Source organism: Babylonia areolata, chromosome 3, assembly GCF_041734735.1.
Source record: "Babylonia areolata isolate BAREFJ2019XMU chromosome 3, ASM4173473v1, whole genome shotgun sequence".
NCBI classification, from domain to species: Eukaryota; Metazoa; Mollusca; class Gastropoda; order Neogastropoda; family Buccinidae; genus Babylonia; species Babylonia areolata.
The window spans coordinates 13,469,179-13,489,426 of record NC_134878.1 but is presented as its reverse complement, the minus strand read 5'-3'; the positions used below and the strand labels follow the sequence as shown (position 1 = coordinate 13,489,426).

The 20,248-nt window shown below is 40.5% G+C and overlaps 1 protein-coding gene across 1 annotated transcript in view; it reads left to right on the top strand.

Moving 5' to 3' along the window:
- Positions 1 to 20,248, top strand: part of LOC143279741 (RNA helicase aquarius-like) — a 50,787-nt gene that overhangs the window by 6,452 nt on the left and 24,087 nt on the right. The window contains exons 8-22 of the mRNA XM_076583867.1: positions 174 to 308; positions 1,204 to 1,272; positions 3,044 to 3,221; positions 4,728 to 4,906; positions 6,039 to 6,152; positions 8,229 to 8,332; positions 10,056 to 10,158; positions 12,199 to 12,319; positions 12,828 to 12,920; positions 14,819 to 14,867; positions 15,566 to 15,644; positions 16,493 to 16,592; positions 17,069 to 17,236; positions 17,960 to 18,066; positions 19,473 to 19,642. Coding sequence (XP_076439982.1) covers positions 174 to 308; positions 1,204 to 1,272; positions 3,044 to 3,221; positions 4,728 to 4,906; positions 6,039 to 6,152; positions 8,229 to 8,332; positions 10,056 to 10,158; positions 12,199 to 12,319; positions 12,828 to 12,920; positions 14,819 to 14,867; positions 15,566 to 15,644; positions 16,493 to 16,592; positions 17,069 to 17,236; positions 17,960 to 18,066; positions 19,473 to 19,642 — 1,769 coding nt within the window. The remainder of the gene's footprint in view (positions 1 to 173; positions 309 to 1,203; positions 1,273 to 3,043; positions 3,222 to 4,727; positions 4,907 to 6,038; positions 6,153 to 8,228; positions 8,333 to 10,055; positions 10,159 to 12,198; positions 12,320 to 12,827; positions 12,921 to 14,818; positions 14,868 to 15,565; positions 15,645 to 16,492; positions 16,593 to 17,068; positions 17,237 to 17,959; positions 18,067 to 19,472; positions 19,643 to 20,248) is intronic.

The following is a 20,248-nucleotide window of genomic DNA, read 5'->3' as shown; positions in this document are numbered from 1 at the left end:
TACATTTGTCTCAGTTTTCTTCTTCTTGATATTTTTAATAGACGTTTGGGATCCTAGATATAGAGTGCATACTTTTTTCTTTTTTTTCTTCTTTTTGAGTAAGACTTAAGGACTTATTAGTTATTGACGTCTATCATATCAAGTCATATGCCATTGCTGATGGTGGTTGCCAGGTATTCAGGCAGTCACCAGGCAACTTTGCTTCACTGTTTCACCGCATTCTACGCCTGCTGCTGGAGAAAGGGGGGCCCACGTTGAAGGAACAGACCCTTCTGCTCATCTTCCTCAAGCATCTGTTCAACAGCTTGGTGAGTACACATTTCCTGAGTCTGCCGTCTTTGTTGTTGAGTTACTGGTGGTGCAAACTGAACATTGTCTGTGTTAGTTGCTGGGAATGCATGCATTGTCAGAGTCGAAAGGGATGTGAGAACAATGAATTAATGTGCATTTATGGAAAAGCAGAATGTTTTGTGAATTATGAAGAGTTTTGTGTTTTGTAAAATTGACTCCTCAGTGTTGATGTTTCTGTTTGTTGAAAGATGAAAATGTTTAGTACAACGGTTGCTCATTTAGGTGGCTTTTTCTCTGATTGATGTAGTTTTGTTTGTGATTATATTATGACGTGAACAGAGGCCAATCATCTTTGAGCACAGTGGGTGCAAACGTAAACAATATCCTGATAACGCACATAAACGTATGGATACAAAAGTTGATGTGCATTATGCTCTGAGAATGCTTTGATTAGTTATTCCATAACTAATTGTCACAGAAGATGAGAATAATATTCATTGTTGAAAAAAAAAGAAAAAAAAAAGTACTAAATATCAGAATAATCACTGCACATATAAAAGAGAAACAATTAGACTTATAGTCTGTTCCACTAAATCTCACCAGCTGGTAACTGTACATGTATGCATGTGTATGCATGCATAACATATGTATGTATGTACATATGCATTAATTTATAGAAGAAAGTACAAATGGGTGTATATGAATGATATAGATGTAAATAGGTGACATGAATGGATTTATGTATATGAGACATTAGGTTTTGTAAATTGAAAAGGAATTAAAAGACAGCAACGGCAACTGTGTCTCAGGACTCTTTAAATCATTGTGGTTTTTGTTTTTTAGCAAGACAAATGTATGCATATGTTGTGTGTATATGTTATGTGTACTTGACTTACGCTTTTCTCACCACAGGAGGTTGATTTGATTCGAGGACACATACAAAGACTGACTTCCCTCTCCATATGGGTCAGCATGCTTCAAGTAAGTGGATAATTGTGGACTATAATCTTCATACAGTTGTGGACTTTTTGAGTTGGGGAAGGGGACGAGATGGAACAGTATTAATGTGCCCAATAAGAGAGCAAGTTTCCATGCGTTTTGTTACTGTTTTTCCCTCCACTAGACCTTAAGTGGTGGCCCGAGTGCTTGTCATTTGGATGAGATGATGAACTGAGGTTCCATGTACAGCATACACCTAGAACATGGCCTAGAGGTAACGCGTCCGCCTAGGAAGCGAGAGAATCTGAGCACGCTGGTTCGAATCACAGCTCAGCCGCCGATATTTTCTCCCACTCCACTAGACCTTGAGTGGTGGTCTGGGCGCTAGTCATTCGGATGAGATGATAAACCGAGGTCCCGTGTGCAGCATGCACTTAGCGCTCGTAAAAGAACCCACGGCAACAAAAGGGTTGTTCCTGGCAAAATTCTGTAGAAAAATCCACTTCGATAGGAAAAACAAATAAAACTGCACGCAGGAAAAAATACCAAAAAAAAATGGGTGGTGCTGTAGTGTAGCGATGCGCTCTCCCTGGGGAGAGCAGCCCGAATTTCACACAGAGAAATCTGTTGTGATAAAAAGAAATACAAATACAAATACAAAACATGTAAAAGAATACTCAGCAACATTTGGGTTGACCTGGCACAGTTCTGTAGAAAAAAATCCACTTTGATAGCACAACACCCACTGTCGCAGTCAGAAAACCTCAGATGTATTGGTACATGTATATTGATGAATAGCTCATGTGTTTATTTCAGATATTGTTGATTTAAATCATTTACATTTAGCAGTGCCTTGCATGGTTTTGCAGTAACAGGTAGTGATTGTAGATTGGAATTGTGTGGGGTTTTTTCTGTCTGTGCTTGTGGCTTAGACTCTCCTGGTCTGGCATATGTATGAGTGGGTTTTTTTTTGTATATCATAGTTTTTGTCATTAAGCCAGTGATACTCAGTTTTGGGGGGTATTTTTGTGTTCCAAACCCCACAGATTACAGTATCTTTTGACATGCATATTTGATGTCTCATGTATATTTATACACAAAGTGGATTCAGGCACTGGCAGTCTGCACATGTTGATCTGGGAGATTGGAAAAATATCCACCTTTTGTTAACCGTACCAGACACAGCCGGAATTTCAACTCAGGACCATCAGTAATCCAGTGTCCTAACCACTCATCCACCTCATCCATTGGAACTAAGGAGTAAACTGTAATAAAAAAAAAGAAAAAAAAAGAATAGCAGTTGGTTTGAGGGACCCGAGGAATCATTTTAACAAAACCTTTGTTACATGTGTGTGCATTTCTATAAATTTATTTCCTGTGGTGAGTTTGATACTGGGTATCTCTGTCTGTGTCTTAGCTTTGGTATGAAATCAATCCCTTGTTGGTGGTGACACTTTGTTGGCAGATAAAAATGGCAAATGAATTTTTCTCATTTGGTGTGAGAAAAGTTACTGGGTTGATGGAATTTGTCATATTAACCTGTTTCCGATGTACTACAATTGAGGCATGCCATCTTTTTATATATATATATTTTTTTTTCATTGATACTTATAAAGTGCCTGTCTTAGATCAGAGACCAGGATTTTAGCGCTTTACAGAGTTATTTGGACAAGAGGCTGCCTACCTGGTTAAAGCCAACTGACAGCTTCCTTTAGTTGCTCATCATTTGTTTCCCTTGTCATTCAGTCAGGCTTCAGTCACATGCGCAAACACACATAATGTGTATTATTTATATTTGTATATTTGTTTGCAGGGCAGACGGGAAGAGATGTTCAAGAAACACCCCAAGCTGAAGAAGTTCTACAACCTGGTGCTGAAAAACGACAACAAACTGCAGCCCAAGGAGAGGGCGCAGGTTCAGTTTGAACGCGAGTTCCTGTCCAAACTCTTCAACCATTACCTGTACATTCTGCAGTCCATTCCAGAAAAAGGTACTGATTTTAATGACACGATTGTGTCTGACAAACTTATGAAACCAAACTAGAGTGACCTAGAGTAACTGACTGACTCTCTTTTCTTTTTTTGTCAGATCTAAGTCACTTAAAACATTTTTTTTAAAATCTAATTACTGTAAACTACCTTTTTATTGAACAGTGATCTAGTAAACGTCCAACCCCAAGTGCATTGAGTTAAATACCTTCCCCCTACTTTGAAAAAAAAAAGAAGAAAGAAAATGATCATTTACTAAGAAAAATTCAGTTTGCTATTTGTGATGATGTTGCTTTACAAAGCAGTGCAGATTCTTAGGTTTAGAGATAAAGAACAGAACGCCTGCATGAGATATTGATGTGTCGTTGAAAAGCCCAAGTAAGAGCATGGTATTGTTCCATGACGCAGTGTCTTTTACAAGTTGCTGTTTCGTTCTCACTCCCAGCAGGCCACCCTGCTCAGGGGGTAAAGCACCGAGTAAATGCCCACAGCCGACTGTAGGATGAAGTTATGCAAAGTGGTAGTGGGTGCTTACAAGGTAGTTTATAGTATAACAATTTTGTTGTTCAAAGTCAGACACAACTGACTTGCATACAACAGCAACAAAACAATTGTTGCTCCAATTAGTGTCAAGTATCTTGCTCAAAGAAGGGTAAATTGATTACTCTTTCACTGTCAAGTTTCTGTGTGAAAAACACTCTTCAAATTGACAAATATTTTTAAAATGATGCTCACAGTCACAGGCTTCGATTCATGTCAAAGCAGCACAATGGACTTGTTCATTTCAAACTTGGTCAGGGGGCAAAGGTTAGTCATTGCTATATGAGCGTGAAACTGGCTGCATCAGTCAAGCTTTGTTACAGTGTGAAAAATGGTCTTGTCAGCATGACCCTTCGATGTTGACAAAAGTCGTCTATGGTGGTCAGAGTTTAACAGCAGTGATTAGAGCCCACCATATGAGGAGTTTGCACTATGTAAGCACTATATATTATATATTATTATCATTTTATTGAACTATTTGTGTTGGAATTTCTTCCTTTGCGTATTTTTCTGCCCACTCCCACTCTTTGATTACCTGATCATGATGCGGGTTCATTTTGAACAGTCTTGAGTTTCATTCCACTGTCAGCTCATTTACTGAGGGCATTGACGGGTGCAATATCTGAGTGGTTAAAGCGTTGGACTCCCAATCTAAGGATCATGGGTTCGGTAATGGCACCTGGTGGGTAAAGGATGGAGATTTTTCCGATTTCCCAGGTCAGCATATGTGCAGACCCTTCATGTGTGTACGCAAGAAGATCAGATACACATGTTAAAGATCCTGTAATCCATGCCAACATTCGGTGGGTTATGGAAACAAGAACATACCCAGCATGCACACCTCCGAAAACGGTGGGGTAAAAATGGTCATACATGTAAAACCCCACTCGTTTATATATGAGTGAACATGGGAGTCGCAGCCCACAAACAAAGAAGAAAAAGAACTAAGGGCATTGTTTATTTTGCAGGCGACTTCTCTGTGACCAAGGTGCACTACTGCGAGCGCTTCCTGGAGATGATGATTGACATCGAGGCCCAGCTGCCCCTGCGGCGCTTTGTGGACAGTCTGCTGGACGATCAGCACATCGTGGTGCACAGCAAGCTGTCCACGCTGTATCAGCGATCTGAGGGAAAGCTGTTTGTGCAGGTGAGAACAGGCATTGGTGGTGGTGGTGACGGGCGCAATAGCCGAGTGGTTAAAGCGTTGGACTGTCAATCTGAGGGTCCCGGGTTCGAATCACGGCGCCTGGTGGGTAAAGGGTGGAGATTTTTACGATCTCCCAGGTCAACATATGTGCAGACCTGCTAGTGCCTGAACCCCCTTTGTGTGTATATGCAAGCAGAAGATCAAATACACACGTTAAAGATCCTGTAATCCATGTCAGCGTTCGGTGGGTTATGGAAACAAGAACGTACCCAGCATGCACACCCCCGAAAACGGAGTATGGCTGCCTACATGGCGGGGTAAAAACGGTCATACACGTAAAAGCCCACTCGTGTGCATACAAGTGAACGTGGGAGTTGCAGCCCACGAACGCAGAAGAAGAAGAAGAAGGTAGTGGTGGTGTTCTTCTTTCTGTTCCATGACAAACATAATGGTGTTTGCTGTCCATGTTTTGTCAGGGAGCTGAGGGCAAGCTGTGCGAGTGAGAACAAGCATTGGTGGTGGTGTTCATACTATTACTTGACAAACATAGTGGCATTTGCTGTCCATGTTGTATTAGCGAACTCAGGGCAAGCAGTTTGTGCAGGTGAGGAGGAGCATTGGTGGTGGTGTTCATACTATTACTTGACAAACATAGTGGCATTTGCTGTCCATGTTGTATTAGCGAACTCAGGGCAAGCAGTTTGTGCAGGTGAGGAGGAGCATTGGTGGTGGTGTTCTTTCTGTTCCATGACAAACATAATGTTTTTTGCTGTTCATGTTGTGTCAGGGAGCTGAAGGCAGGCTGTTTGTGCAGGTGGGAACAAGCATTAGTGGTGTTCTTCTTTCTGTCACATGACAAACGTAATGCTGTTTGCTGTCCATGTTGTATCAGCATGCTGGAGGCAAGCTGTTTGTGCCAGTTCATCTATTTCTGAACACCAGACGGATATTTCTGAATAATGAGTGGTTCTGTTTGCAGAACATGACTGGACAACAGCTGTGACCAAAAATGAATACTTTAATGGTTCATTTATCTTCCTTGCTCTTCAGGTGCTTTTTTTTAGTTACATTTGGATATTCTTTATCTGTATTGTTTTACTGATGTGTCTCTTCTTTGTATATGTGTCAACAGTTGCTGGAAATGCTGGAGATGTATGCAGAGTTTGAGATTGATGAAATTCAAGGAGAAGCTCTCACTGTGCATGACCGCATTGACCTTCATTACAATCGTGTCACAGCACTGCAGGTACGTTTGTGTGTGTGTGTGTGTGTGTGTGTGTGTGTGTGCATGTTTATTGTTGTGAATGTGCGTGTGTTGTGTGTGTACATGTCTTTATGTTGCTGTGTTTTACACAAAGTTAAGAGTAAATGTCATAAAAATATGGACTTTTTCCCTTTTTTAAGATAAGATTGGGTTTGTCAGAATCATGACTTACAGTGAGGGTAAAATGCTTGCAGCTTCATCATTTTTTAAGCTATTCTATTGTACGTTTTTGAGAGATAAAGGAATATTATAGTAGTTTGGAAAACAGTGTATTTTGCTTCCACCATCACCCAACAGCAAACAGTCTAAAAAGTTTTGTTCCTTTTCTTTTTCTTCTGTGTTTGTGAGCTGCAACTCACAATGACATAGTCACTTGTATCATATGTACAAGGGCTTTTACCTGTTTGACCATTTTTATTCCACAATCCAGGCAGCCATGCGCTGTTCCTGGGGGTGTGCATGCTGGGTATGTTCTCGTTTCCTTTACCCACCAAATGCTGACATGGATAACACAATATTTTATGTGTGTATTTAAATGATCTTTTATATGGGTATACACATGAAGGGGTTTCAGACACTATCAGGTCTGCACATACCTTGACCTGGGAGAAAATCTCCAGGTATGTTGAGATCGGGTACCAAACTCTGGAAACTCCAGCAAGAATCCAGCACTCTAACTGTTCGGTCACCACACCCGTCAGACAGAAGTGTGCAGTGGGTTGATAGGAAAACTTGTGACTTGGTCTGACAGCTACACTGTAGCATTATGTGGTCTGAGAGCTGCACTGTAGCATTATGTGGTCTGAGAGCTGCACTGTAGCATTATGTGGTCTGAGAGCTGCACTGAAGCATTATGTGGTCTGAGAGCTGCACTAGGCATTATGTGGTCTGAGCGCTGCACTGTAGCATTATGTGGTCACTACATTTTTGCATTATGCACTGTAGCATTATGTGGTCGCTGCACTGTAGCATTATGTGGTCTGAGAGCTGCACTGTAGCATTATGTGGTCTGAGAGCTGCACTGTAGCATTATGTGGTCTGAGAGCTGCACTGTAGCATGTGGTCTGAGAGCTGCACTGTAGCATTATCATGTGGTCTGAGAGCTGCACTGTAGCATTATGTGGTCTGAGAGCTGCACTGTAGCATTATCATGTGGTCTGAGAGCTGCACTGTAGCATTATGTGGTCTGAGAGCTCACTAGCATTATGTGGTCTGAGAGCTGCACTGTAGCATTATGTGGTCTGAGAGCTGCACTGAAGCATTATGTGGTCTGAGAGCTCACTAGCATTATGTGGTCTGAGAGCTGCACTGTAGCATTATGTGGTCTGAGAGCTGCACTGTAGCATTATGTGGTCTGAGAGCTGCACTGTAGCATTATGTGGTCTGAGAGCTGCACTGTAGCATTATGTGGTCTGGGAGCTGCACTGTAGCATTATGTGGTCTGAGAGCTGCACTGTAGCATTATGTGGTCTGAGAGCTGCACTGTAGCATTATGTGGTCTTCTGCATGTAGCATTATGTGGTCTGAGAGCCGCACTGTAGCATTATGTGGTCTGAGAGCTGCACTAGCATTATGTGGTCTGAGAGCTGCACTGTAGCATTATGTGGTCTGGGAGCTGCACTGTAGCATTATGTGGTCTGAGAGCTGCACTGTAGCATTATGTGGTCTGGGAGCTGCACTGTAGCATTATGTGGTCTGGGAGCTGCACTTTGCATTATGTGGTCTGAGAGCTGCACTGTAGCATTATGTGGTCTGGGAGCTGCACTGTAGCATTATGTGGTCTGGGAGCTGCACTGTAGCTTTATCATGACACTGATGTTGAAAGATAAATGTGTTTACTCAGCTGACTGATATATGACTATGAGAACTGCACTTGTATGGTTTTCACTCAGCTGACTGATACATGACAAGGAGAACTGCAGTTGCATGGTGTTTACTCAGCTGACTGATATATGACCAGGAGAACTGCATTTGCGTGGTAAGACATGATGGTGACGGACTATTTTGTGCATGCCTCTGTGTGTGTGTGTATGTGTGTGTGTGTGTATGTGTGTGCAGAAAGTGGTGTTCAGAGAATACGAAGAGCTGCAGAAGTTCAGTTTGGCCAATGTGGCCAGCATTGACACCCGTGAGTCGCTCACCAAACACTTCAGTCCCCTCAGGTAAGGAGTCAGCGCATTGTAAGAACTTTTTCTTTTAGAAATTTTGATTGTAAAAAAAAAATGTTGCATCTTAAATTGTTTGTGGCATGTACATCCAGATGGTATATACTCATGTACATTTACTATTCTTAAATGTATGTGAATAATATGTGTGTGTGTTTGTGTGTATGTATGCATGTGTGGGGAGGAGGGGCCATTTATATATATTTGTTTGAATATATGCTTGTACACGTATGTTGTGTTTATGTGTGTCTACAGTTTGCTCGGTATATTTTGGTGTGTGTATGTAACTTTGATGTAATTTGCTATGTTTTATTATTAAGTGTTTTGGAAAGCACTTAGAGCAGTTTTCTGGGTACAGTGCTATATAAGTATTCATTGTATTCATTATTATCATTATTATTATTTACGTTATTATTACGTTATTATATCACAGTAGACGCAATGCTGTTAATGTATACTCATATTACGAAAAAACCTAAAGCATGTTTGTTTCCTTTAATGCGTATTAAATATGCAAGAAGCTTTTTTTTCTTTTGTTGATAGTTCTGCCTGACACATCACCAAGTCCAGCACAAATTTCTGACATGAAGTCCAAGGGGATATTGGAAATCAGACCACATGAATAATAACAGGGCTAGAAGAAACTCCTAGATAATTTTTGGTTGTCCAGGGATTTATCAGACAACAAATTTCACTTGTCCTTCCTGATTGCTGCTTGCCTTTCCTCAGTAAAGAGATGGTTAATAAAAAGTGACTGCCAGAAGTGCAACAGCAAGTCAGCAGACATAATACATTATATTAAGTAGTGTGTATTACAGGAAAATTATAACCAGGCTGGCAGTGGAGAGAAAAGGGGAGGAGGGAAGTGCGATATATCTGCATTGAAGCTGACAGTGCCCAGTCATCCTTTCACTGACACAGAAATTTTTTGCTCAACGGACAAGTGGGGAGAGTGTTTCTACTTGCCTGATTAAGGGTTTAGTCGATTCAGACAGTCAGATGGTTAAGTGAATATATTTAGACCTGTGAAAAATGAAAAGAACATCATCATCATCAGTCTTGTAATCCCGGAAGAGGTTGTGGAGGCGCCACTGATGACTCTCTGACAATCGTCCGCCATCTGACTTTGTCTCGGTTGCTTTCTGCGATTTGGGAACGTAAAAGAACACATGTAAATATACAAAAAAAATCTGATGTTGAAGAAAATGGAGGCTGGCAGTGAGTGGCATTAAAATGGTGTGCAGAGATGCCACCTGTTAAAATTTCACCGTATTTTGTTACACTCAATCGCAGTTTGTTCCGACATTACGCCAACGTCGAAATTGTTCTGACGAGTTCATTTTTGACTACATAGCATGGTCACATTCTTTCCTGTTGTAACACTACTCATATCCTCTAGACCTGTCGATCACAAGGCCAGGGCAGTCTCTACTAACCTTAGTCTCATGTGATGATGCTCAGCAAATCGCTTGCGTGTTTACATCGAAACAGCATTGAGTGGTTGAATCAGCTTAATCGTAGCTGTTACACTGTGTTGCAGGTAGGCCCAGTGTTTGTATACCTTGTAGATAAAATGTACATTTGCTGATGTGGCTCAGAGTCCCAAGTGTTCCTACCAAATTCAAAATGTTCCTACCATATTTCCTGATTGTTCCTACAAACGCTTAACAGGGGTTGGCATCTCTGGGAATGTGTAATCATGGTGTTCATCTGCTGACAGCTGTGAGGTGCTGCATGGCATTCTGGCCAAGCTGAACTACCTGCCGCAGCTGAGGGACGGACAGAAGAGTCCTCACAGCAAGGAGTTCCTCCTGGAGCTGGTGGTCAGTCCTGTGTTTCTGGCTGTCTGGGTTGTGCATACATGTTGTGTGTGTTTTTGACTGGCTGTCTGTCGTGGTTGTGTGCTTGTGTGTATGTGTGTGTGTGTTTCTGACTGTCTTGGTTGTGCACATGTGTTGTGTGTGTTTTTGGCTGTCTGTCTGTCGTGGTTGTGTGCTTGTGTGTGTGTGTGTGTGTGTGTGTGTGTGTGTGTGTGTGTGTGTGTGTGTTTCTGACTGTCTCGGTTGTGCATGTGTTGTGTGTGTTTCTCACTGTCTGGGTTGTGCACAGGTGTATGTTGTGTGTTGCCTGCTGGCTGTTGTGGTTGTGCACATGAGTTGTGTGTGTGGCTATCTGGCTGGCTGTTGTGGTTGTGCACATGAGTTGTGTGTGTGGCTATCTGGCTGGCTGTTGTGGTTGTGCATGAGTTGTGTGTGTGGCTATCTGGCTGGCTGTTGTGGTTGTGCGTGAGTTGTGTGTGTGGCTATCTGGCTGGCTGTTGTGGTTGTGCATGAGTTGTGTGTGTGGCTATCTGGCTGGCTGTTGTGGTTGTGCATGAGTTGTGTGTGTGGCTATCTGGCTGGCTGTTGTGGTTGTGCGTGAGTTGTGTGTGTGGCTATCTGGCTGGCTGTTGTGGTTGTGTGCTTGTATGTGTTACTAGCTGTCTGTTGTGGTAGCGTTTCTGGCTGGCTGTCAGTTTTGGTTGTGCACATGTTTGTGTTTCTGGCCATCACTGTTGTGTACATCACATGTGTTGTTTGTGTTTCTGGTTGGCTGTCATGTTTTTGTACATGTGTTTGTGTTTCTGTTATCACCGACACATTTTCACATTTTGTGATTGGGTAGAAATATCCTGTATAAATCTTAAAGTGTCAAACAGAAATTTTGTTGCCTTGTGACCAAATTTCTGTTTATTCATGCATTCTTGTGAAGGTGCATGCAAATCACAGTTGCACACAATTACACACATGCTCTCTCTCTCTCTCTCTCATAAGCATATACAGACGTTCTCTCAAGATTATTCTCCTCAAATCTTCTGTCTATACTAACGACTACAAAGAACTAAACATTCTTCCTTTCCATCTCAAATGTATCTTTAATAAAGGTGTTTTTATGTACAAAATTAAAAAGAAATTAGCACCATCCTACCTTCAGAGGAAATTTCCTGAAAAAAGTGTTCGTGGCAAAAATACCATTTCTATCCCTCGTCCGAGAACAAACCTTTTCATGACATCTCTCATGTATTCTGGTGGTAAACTATGGAATGAAATTCCCGACTATTTGAAAAATAAATCCACCTTGGTATCATTCAAAAAAGAGTACCAAAAATATCTCATGAATCAATTATAAATAATTCTTATATTCCGTATTTTGTTTGAGCTTCTTGAGAGAGCTTCTACACAATAACATTTTTTTCGTTGCCCTCTGACAATGTGAACAGGGAAAGGAGCTCAGAAGATTAGTGCATATCAGTCCGTGTATACATGCGTGCGTAAGCTGGTGCGTGCGTGCGTGTTTGTGTGTGTGTGTGTGTGTGTGTGTGTGTGAGTTATATTCCATGCTATTTTTTTTATATTTCGTGATTAACTCTTGTTGTTGTAGTTGTTGTTGTTGTTGTTGTTACCGTCTACACCGAGTGTCCGTACCGATTTTCTTTTTTCTTTCACTGTTTTTCTTTCTTTTTTTTTTCCTTTTTCATCTTTTGTGCATGTGAGTGGGTGTGTGTGTTTGTGTGTGAGGGAGGGCATGGTGTAAAGAAGCTTCCAGCTTATCCAGTTACCCTCAATAAAACATTTGTTCATTGTTCATTGTTCTCTCTCTCATGCACGCACGCATGCACGCATGCGCGCGCGCGCACACACACACACACACACACACACACACACACGCCTTCCTTCCGCATGCATGCCATCACTACAGCTGTGTTTTGTGACACTTAGCCTTGGTCAACATTTGACAGAGCTTCTGGTTGGTTAGTCTCATGATGATGGAAAGACGGAGAAACTGAAGTGTTTCTTAAGATGACCATGTTCCAACTTTGCCAGGTATGGAAACATGAGCGGAAACGTTCCCAGCTGGAAGTCATCAATGAAATGCCTCTCTACCCAACAGAGAAGATCATTTGGGATGAAAACATTGTTCCCTCAGAGTACTTTTCTGGAGAAGGTGAGTTCAGAGTGGACGCTTACCTGAAATGTTTGTATGTTTTATTGTACAACAAGTGTGTGTCTTCCTTGCCACAGTGTGAAATGAGTTCGGTATTTATATCAGTTGCATTTAATGTGTAACATTTTTGTGGACCGCCATAGGTTTTAAAAAAAAATATCTTGTCTTGTTCTTATGATTTTATATTGACCATTTGGAAATACTTTTTACCAGTTAATTTAAACAGGCAGAAATTTACTTTTTGCATTGTCATGTGGACTAAGTGTGAAGATCTTTGAAATAATTTTTCATGTGAACGACAAACACAATCTTGCTTGAGGGCACATACACACTTGTACACACACACACACACACACACACACACACACACACACACACATATTTCACACACACATTTCTTTCTCTTTCCTTTCTCTGTCTTACTCTAGCACTTAGATCTCCAGATGTATTCACATCATTAATTGCAAACTGATCAAATCTTTGTTTTGTTTGTTTGTTTGTTTGACAGGCTGTCTTGCACTGCCGAAACTCAACCTGCAGTGTCTGACGCTACACGACTACCTGTTGAGGAATTTTAACCTCTTCAGGCTGGAGTCCACATGTGGGTAACTCTCACTGCAGCAACAGTGACAGCAGTCATTTTGTTAAATGTCATCATTATTTTGCTAATGTCATACATTTGTTTTTCGGCATGATCAGTCTTTTTGTTAACACTTTTAGTCAATTGTTAGCATCATGGGTCATTTTCTTAGCTTTATTAGTGATTTTTGTTAGGATCATCAGTCATTTTTTTTGTAGCATTGTCAGTCATTTTGGTAGCATTATCAGTCATTTTGATAGCATTATCAGTCATCATCAGTCATTTTGTTGACATTATTGTTCATTTTGTTGGCAGCATCAATCATCATCAGTCATTTTGTTGGCAGTATCAATCATCATCAGTCATTTTGTTGGCAGTATCAATCATCATCAGTCATTTTGTTGGCATTATCAGTCATTTTGTTGGCAGTATCAGTCATTATCAGTCATTTTGTTAGCATTATCAGTCATCATCAGTCATTTTGTTAGCATTATCAGTCATCATCAGTCATTTTGTTAGCATTATCAGTCATCATCAGTCATTCTGTTAGCATTATCAGTCATCATCAGTCATTTTGTTGGCATTATCAGTCATTTTATTGGCAGTATCAGTCGTCATCAGTCATTTTGTTGGCAGTATCAATCATCATCAGTCACTTTGTTGGCAGTATCAGTCATCATCAGTCATTTTGTTAGCATTATCAGTCATTTTGTTGGCAGTATCAGTCATCATCAGTCATTTTGTTGGCAGTATCAGTCATCATCAGTCATTTTGTTAGCATTATCAGTCATTTTGTTGGCAGTAACAATCATCATCAGTCATTTTGTTGGCAGTATCAGTCATTTTGTTGGCAGTAACAATCATCATCAGTCATTTTGTTGGCAGTATCAGTCATCATCAGTCATTTTGTTAGCATTATCAGTCATTTTGTTGGCAGTATCAGTCATCATCAGTCATTTTGTTGGCAGTATCAGTCATCATCAGTCATTTTGTTAGCATTATCAGTCATTTTGTTGGCAGTATCAGTCATCATCAGTCATTTTGTTAGCATTATCAGTCATTTTGTTGGCAGTATCAGTCATCATCAGTCATTTTGTTAGCATTATCAGTCATCATCAGTCATCAGTCATTTTGTTGGCAGTATCAGTCATTATCAGTCTTTTTTTTATGCAGTGTCGGTCACATTAATAGCATCTTCAGTCATTTTGTCAGTATGTTCAGTTATATTGTTCGCATTGTTAGTCATTATCAGTCAATTTTGTCTGCATCAACAGTTATTTCTTAGATTCATCAGCCATCATCAGTGAATATGTTAGCATTATCCGTCATCATCGGTCAGTTTTGTTTGCAGCATCAGTTATTTTCTTAGTGTCATTTTTGCCCCCAGTCTTTGGGAATTCATTGTATGCAACAGTTGTTTTGACTTTTTTCTTTTTTTTTTTTTAAGTTGTAGCTGTTTATTATTCAGTTTCTGAATCATTTCCTCTGTTTAAAATAATAAAGTTCTGTCCAGCTACATCCAAGTTGAATTCTTCTCCATTTATTATTCAGTTTCTGAATCATTTCCTCTGTTAAAAATAATAAAGTTCTGTCCAACTACATCCAAGTTGAATTCTTCTCCATTGGCCCTACATGAAGTAGATTTTCAAACTCAGAATAAGGCCACACCAACACAAAATACAAACTGTTCACCTTTACTGAATTGTGGTTAATGCTGTGAGTGTGTTGGTGCATCAAATAGAATTATAAAAAGATATCTCAACAATGATGAAAGTTTGTCACATTCTGTGTTATTGACACACTCTCAAGTGGCATAGTTTTGACATTGGTTTTAAAATTTGAAACCACTGCATTCTTTATCTACATCAGATTTCAGGCATTTTGGAATGTGATTGTATATATTATTTTGTTTTTTCCAGATGAGATTCGACAGGATATTGAAGATGCTCTCACGCACATGAAACCCTGGTACGGAAAGAAATCTAGTCCTCTTATGTTTTTTTTGTTTTTTTGTTTCGCAGCACAGTATGAAATCAGATTTTAAAAGTTCTCTCAGTAGAATAATGTTTCATCATGATATCTAAAAGAGTTGTGAACAAGTTAAAGTATCTTCTTGTCATTGAAATAGTACTTTGCTGAACTGTGTATATCTGCGGTAGATATAAACTGAGATTAAATATCAGCTTTTACGAAATGAGAATGTGTTCTTTTCTTTTCTTTTCTTTTTTTTTATTAGAAAATAAATAAAAATTTAAGGTTCAATAGTTCTTGCTGTGTTAAAAACATTTTGCAGGTGATAGATTTCATGCCTGCTTAGGAGTGGGTATTAGAGTGGGTGTTTAAGAATAAAGATATATTCCTTTTCAAATTTAAGCAGTCTCTGTATGATTAAGGCACTCCGTTCCATATCTGTATTCTATTGATCCACAGCTATTTCCTCCTTGTGTGTTTGTGTGTGTTTGTTGAATGTGTGTGTGTGTGGGTTTGTTGAGTGTGTGTGTGTGTTTGTGTGTGTTGAGTGTGTGTGTGTTTGTGTGTGTGTGTTGTTTTTTTCGTGTGCTTTGTATCTGAGAGATATGTTATTATCAAGCTCTTTGAGAGGTTTGAAAGTGCTGTTTGAATGTATGTTTATTATGATGATGATTATTATTACTGTTATTTGACAGGAGAGCTGAAGATGGCCACTGCTTGTTTGGGGGATGGGCGCGAATGGCACAACCCATTGTCAGCTTCAACATTGTAGAAGTATGGCATGCTGCTTTTCATCTTTTTTCTCTTTGTTCTGAAATTAGTTTAGTAATGTAGACTGTCAGTGAATGTAATGCATTTTCATGAGAATGGTATCATTTTGCATTGGAGTGAGAAGCATTAGAGGAATGGATAAGAGCTACTGTGTAGAGTAACAGTGACTCCATTATTTTTTTTTTTTTTTTCGTCTGTCACGAGCACAACCAGCAACGTGACCCTTATTTAACTAAAATATGGAAAGCATTTGTGCTAAGGTCCCAAATTTTATCACAGCATTAAGAAAAAGCAAATTATGTGTTTGTGCATGTTTATGTGTGTGATTGTGTTATGATGGTTAGAGACTGATAATAGGGAATAGTTCATTGGAGATAAGATTCTTGGAATTGACAGGACAGCATCATTGCAGAGAACTGTGTTGAAGGGAATTAATCTATAGTGATTTAGATATGATTCTTGTATGGGATAGAGCAGCAACATTGTAAAGAACTGTTTTGAAGATGGTGAATGTGGTTTAGATGTGTTTCTTGTTCGGGGAAGGGTGGCATCATTACAAAGAGCTGTTTTCAAATTAAAGAGAGCGAATGTGGTTTAGGTATGATTCTTGGATGTGATAGGGTTGGCATCAGACAAAGAAACAAAGAAATGTTGAGAGGATAAAGAAACAAAATGAAACGAAAATGTTTTGTCTAACTTTGGCCACAGACCACAATTCAAAACCAGGGGACTGTGGGAGGGGCCTTATAATACTTGGTTTGCGTCACTCTGTACATGGACATGGCTTTCTTCTATTTCATTTTACTGACTTTAGAGAGAATAGAGAGTGACATGATGGATGTTTTGATCAGGTGGCCAAGCCGAGAGTGGGGGAAAACCACCCTGCCCAGGTGCGAGCTGATGTGGCCATCAACCTCAGCGTCCGACCAGAGGTCAAGTATGAGTGGGAAGGCGAGTTGAGAAATTTGAACACTTGTCATATATGTTACATTGTTTTACACCTTTCTTTGACTGTTGGGTTGGTCAACTAGGAAATGAGGAGACGCATTTTGAAATGTTGCACACCATGCAGAACATGCAGCGGTGTGTCGTATAAAAATTTTCATGGGCATTTTTCACAGCTGAAGATTGTTTACAATTTTGTGTTCAGAACAAAACTAAATATATTCTTTTCCTGTGATATTTGTTCCCTATCTCTTGTTGTATATTGTCTTCCTGTGATGTATGTTTTCTGTTTCTTGTTTTTTCTTTAATGTTATGTTATTGTTTGATATTGAAGTATAAATTTGCTGTCTTTGATACTGAATTTGAGAAAAAAAATTTTCCTTGTCAGTTTAAAAAAAATTTTTTTTTTTACAATTTTATTCAACAGATTTGTTTTCCGGAACCTCTTCATCATGTTTTTATGACTGACTTTTGTGTTGCAGGCCTGCGGAAACATGACGTGGCTTTCCTGCTGACGGTGCGGCCGGAGGTGCCGATTGGCTACCAGTTCCAGTACACAGAGGACTTTGTGTCACAAGTGGGGCTGGTGTATGTGCGTGGCTGTGAGATTGAAGGCATGCTGGACGATCAGGGAAAAGTCATTGAAGAAGGTGTGTGTGTGTGTGTATGTGTGCATGTGTTTGTGTGTTTGTGTGCGTAGGTATGTTGTGTTTGAGTGCGTGGGTATGTTGTGTTTGTGTATGGGTGTGGTATGTATGTGTGAATGTGTTTGTGTGTATGTTTATATGTGTATGTTTACATATATTATTGTTTAAATGTGTGTGTATGTGCATGTATGTATGTGAATGTGTGTGTGTGTGTGATCAGTCGTACAATTCTTCCTCTTTGAATGATATTAGTTCATTTGACATGTTTCTGATAACTGGTTTTTAAACTGTATTGCTGAGCATGTGCTTGTAGTTGTTTATGTATATGTATAATCATGCACACACTGATAATGTCAGCTCCTGCCAAGTAGGTTGGCTTGTATTATGCATACCTTTTGGGAAAAGGGCGAGAGTGAGGTCCTGATTTGATGATTCACACCGTATGCAGTCCATATCTGAGAGGGAGATGTGGGGGTGGGGGGGACAGGGGTGGGGGGTGTGGGGGTGGCAGGCGGGGGTGGGGGGATACAGAAAAAATGATGAACTGACAACTTTACAGAATGGACAGGAAAGCCATTTGCAGAGACCCAGGCTTTGACACACAACCGACAGACCAGGAGGAATCTGGTGAACTGATGATTCTTCACAGAGTTGAGGGAGAAGAAGAAGAAGAAGACCATGCACAGTTCGTCTCACTGACAGGCCATTTTCTGCACACTGTTTCAGGCCCGGACCCAAAGCCTGAGCTGCGAGGGGACAACCGTACGTACAGAGTGTGGCTGGATCCGAACCAGTACCAGATGGACATGACCAGCACTGTGCAAGGAGGAGAGGTACTTCACTTCACTGTTTTTATGACAGGCCAGTCAGTAACGTGTGGCTGGCAGACCTATGAAAACATTCTGCTGCCTTTCTTTTTAGCTTTATAAATTACGTAATAATTTTAAACGTTTAGGTTACGTTTTTTTGTGTGTAAGACATAATAGATTAAGATGTTTAAGTTTTAAAGGAGTTGTGTTTATTGCCCTGTTGTAATTGGGGTTTGTGTTTGATAAGAATAAAGATAGTATCCATGATGCAGGAACTCCAAGTCATGGAACATGTGCAGATTCCAGTCTTGGCTAAAAGTCAGCCATGGGTCAAAGAATGTACCAGTTCACTAAGTAGCAGTGAAAATAGGGATATGATTTTGACATTGTGTTTAGTCTTGGTCTTGCTGCTGGTGTACATTAATGCACTGCTATGGTTCCCTTTCCCAGAATGTGAACCTGGACCCTTGTTTACCATTGATGGTTTCCTTTCCCAGGACATGAACCTTGACCCATGTTTACCATTGATGGTTTCCTTTCCCAGGGTGTGAACCTTTACCCATGTTTACCATTGATGGTTTCCTTTCCCAGGGTGTGAACCTTTACCCATGTTTATCATTGATGGTTTCCTCTCCCAAGACATGAACCTTGACCCATGCTTACCATTGATGGTTTCCTCTCCCAAGACTTGAACCTGGGCCCGTGTTTACCATTGATGGTTTCCTTTTCCAAGAAATTAACCTGGACCTGTCTTTTTCCATAAATGGTTTCCTTTCCCAGGATTTGAATCCGGATCCTTGTTTACCATTGACGGTTTCCTTTTCCAGGGTGTGATCCTTGACCCATGTTTACCATTAATGGTTTCCTTTCCCAAGACATGAACCTTGACCCATGTTTACCATTGATGGTTTCCTTTACCAAGAAATTAAGCTTGACCTGTGTTTACCATTGATGGTTTCCTTTCCCAGGATGTGAACCTTGACTCGTATTTACCATTGATAGTTTCCTTTCCCATGACATAAACCTTTACCCATTTTTACAGTTTCCTTTCCCAGGATGTGAACCTTGACCGGGGTTTACCATTGATGGTTTCCTTTCCCAAGACATGAACCATGACCCATGTTTATCATTGATGGTTTCCTTTCCCAGGACGTGAACCTTGACCGGGGTTTACCATTGATGGTTTCCTTTCCCAAGACATGAACCATGACCCATGTTTATCATTGATGGTTTCCTTTTTCGAGAAATTAATCTTGATCCGTGTTTACCATTGATGGTTTCCTTTCCCAGGAAGTGAACCTTGACCCATATATACCATTGAGGGTTTCCTTTCCCAGGAAGTGAACCTTGACCCATATATACCATTGAGGGTTTCCTTTCCCAGAACATGAACTTGACCCATGTTTACTATTGATGGTTTCCTTTCCTAGGATGCGTACGAGACGTTCAACGTGATCCTGCGTCGCAAGCCGAAGGAGAACAATTTCAAGGCGGTGCTGGAGACGATTCGGGACCTGATGAACACCAACTGTGTGGTGCCCGCCTGGCTGCACGACCTGATCCTGGGCTACGGCAACCCTGATGCTGCTCACTACTCCAGGTAGGTTTCTCTATGGGTGGGTGTGTGTGTGTGTGTGTGTGTGTGTGTGTGTGCATATGCCTGCAGCAGGTGCTCTTGTCATGCTGGGATGGTCTGTAGTCTTGCTGGTAGGATTAGGCTTTCACTACCAGGCCTGCTGAGGAACATTAAGTTCTCTTTCTTGTTGTTGTTGTACTGTTGGATTCTCAAACATGATTTTTATTTTATGTAATCTCTTGATTACTTAAGTGCGTGAGCAACATTATGAAATGTGAATTTCTCTCTGGAGATTGTAAAGCTGATACTAATAAAGGTGATTGTAAGGAAGTCACATTACAGTCTGTGACACCAACGCACATGTGGTTTTAAGGATGGTGTATCCATCTGTCTGACATCTTAACACAGGTGGTTTTAAGGATGGTGTATCCACCTGTGAGACATCATAACACAGGTGGTTTTAAGGATGGTGTATCCACCTGTGAGACATCATAACACAGGTGGTTTTAAGGATGGTGTATCCACCTGTGAGACATAACACAGGTGGTTTTAAGGATGGTGTATCCACCTGTCTGACATAACACAGGTGGTTTTAAGGATGGTGTATCCACCTGTGAGACATCATAACAC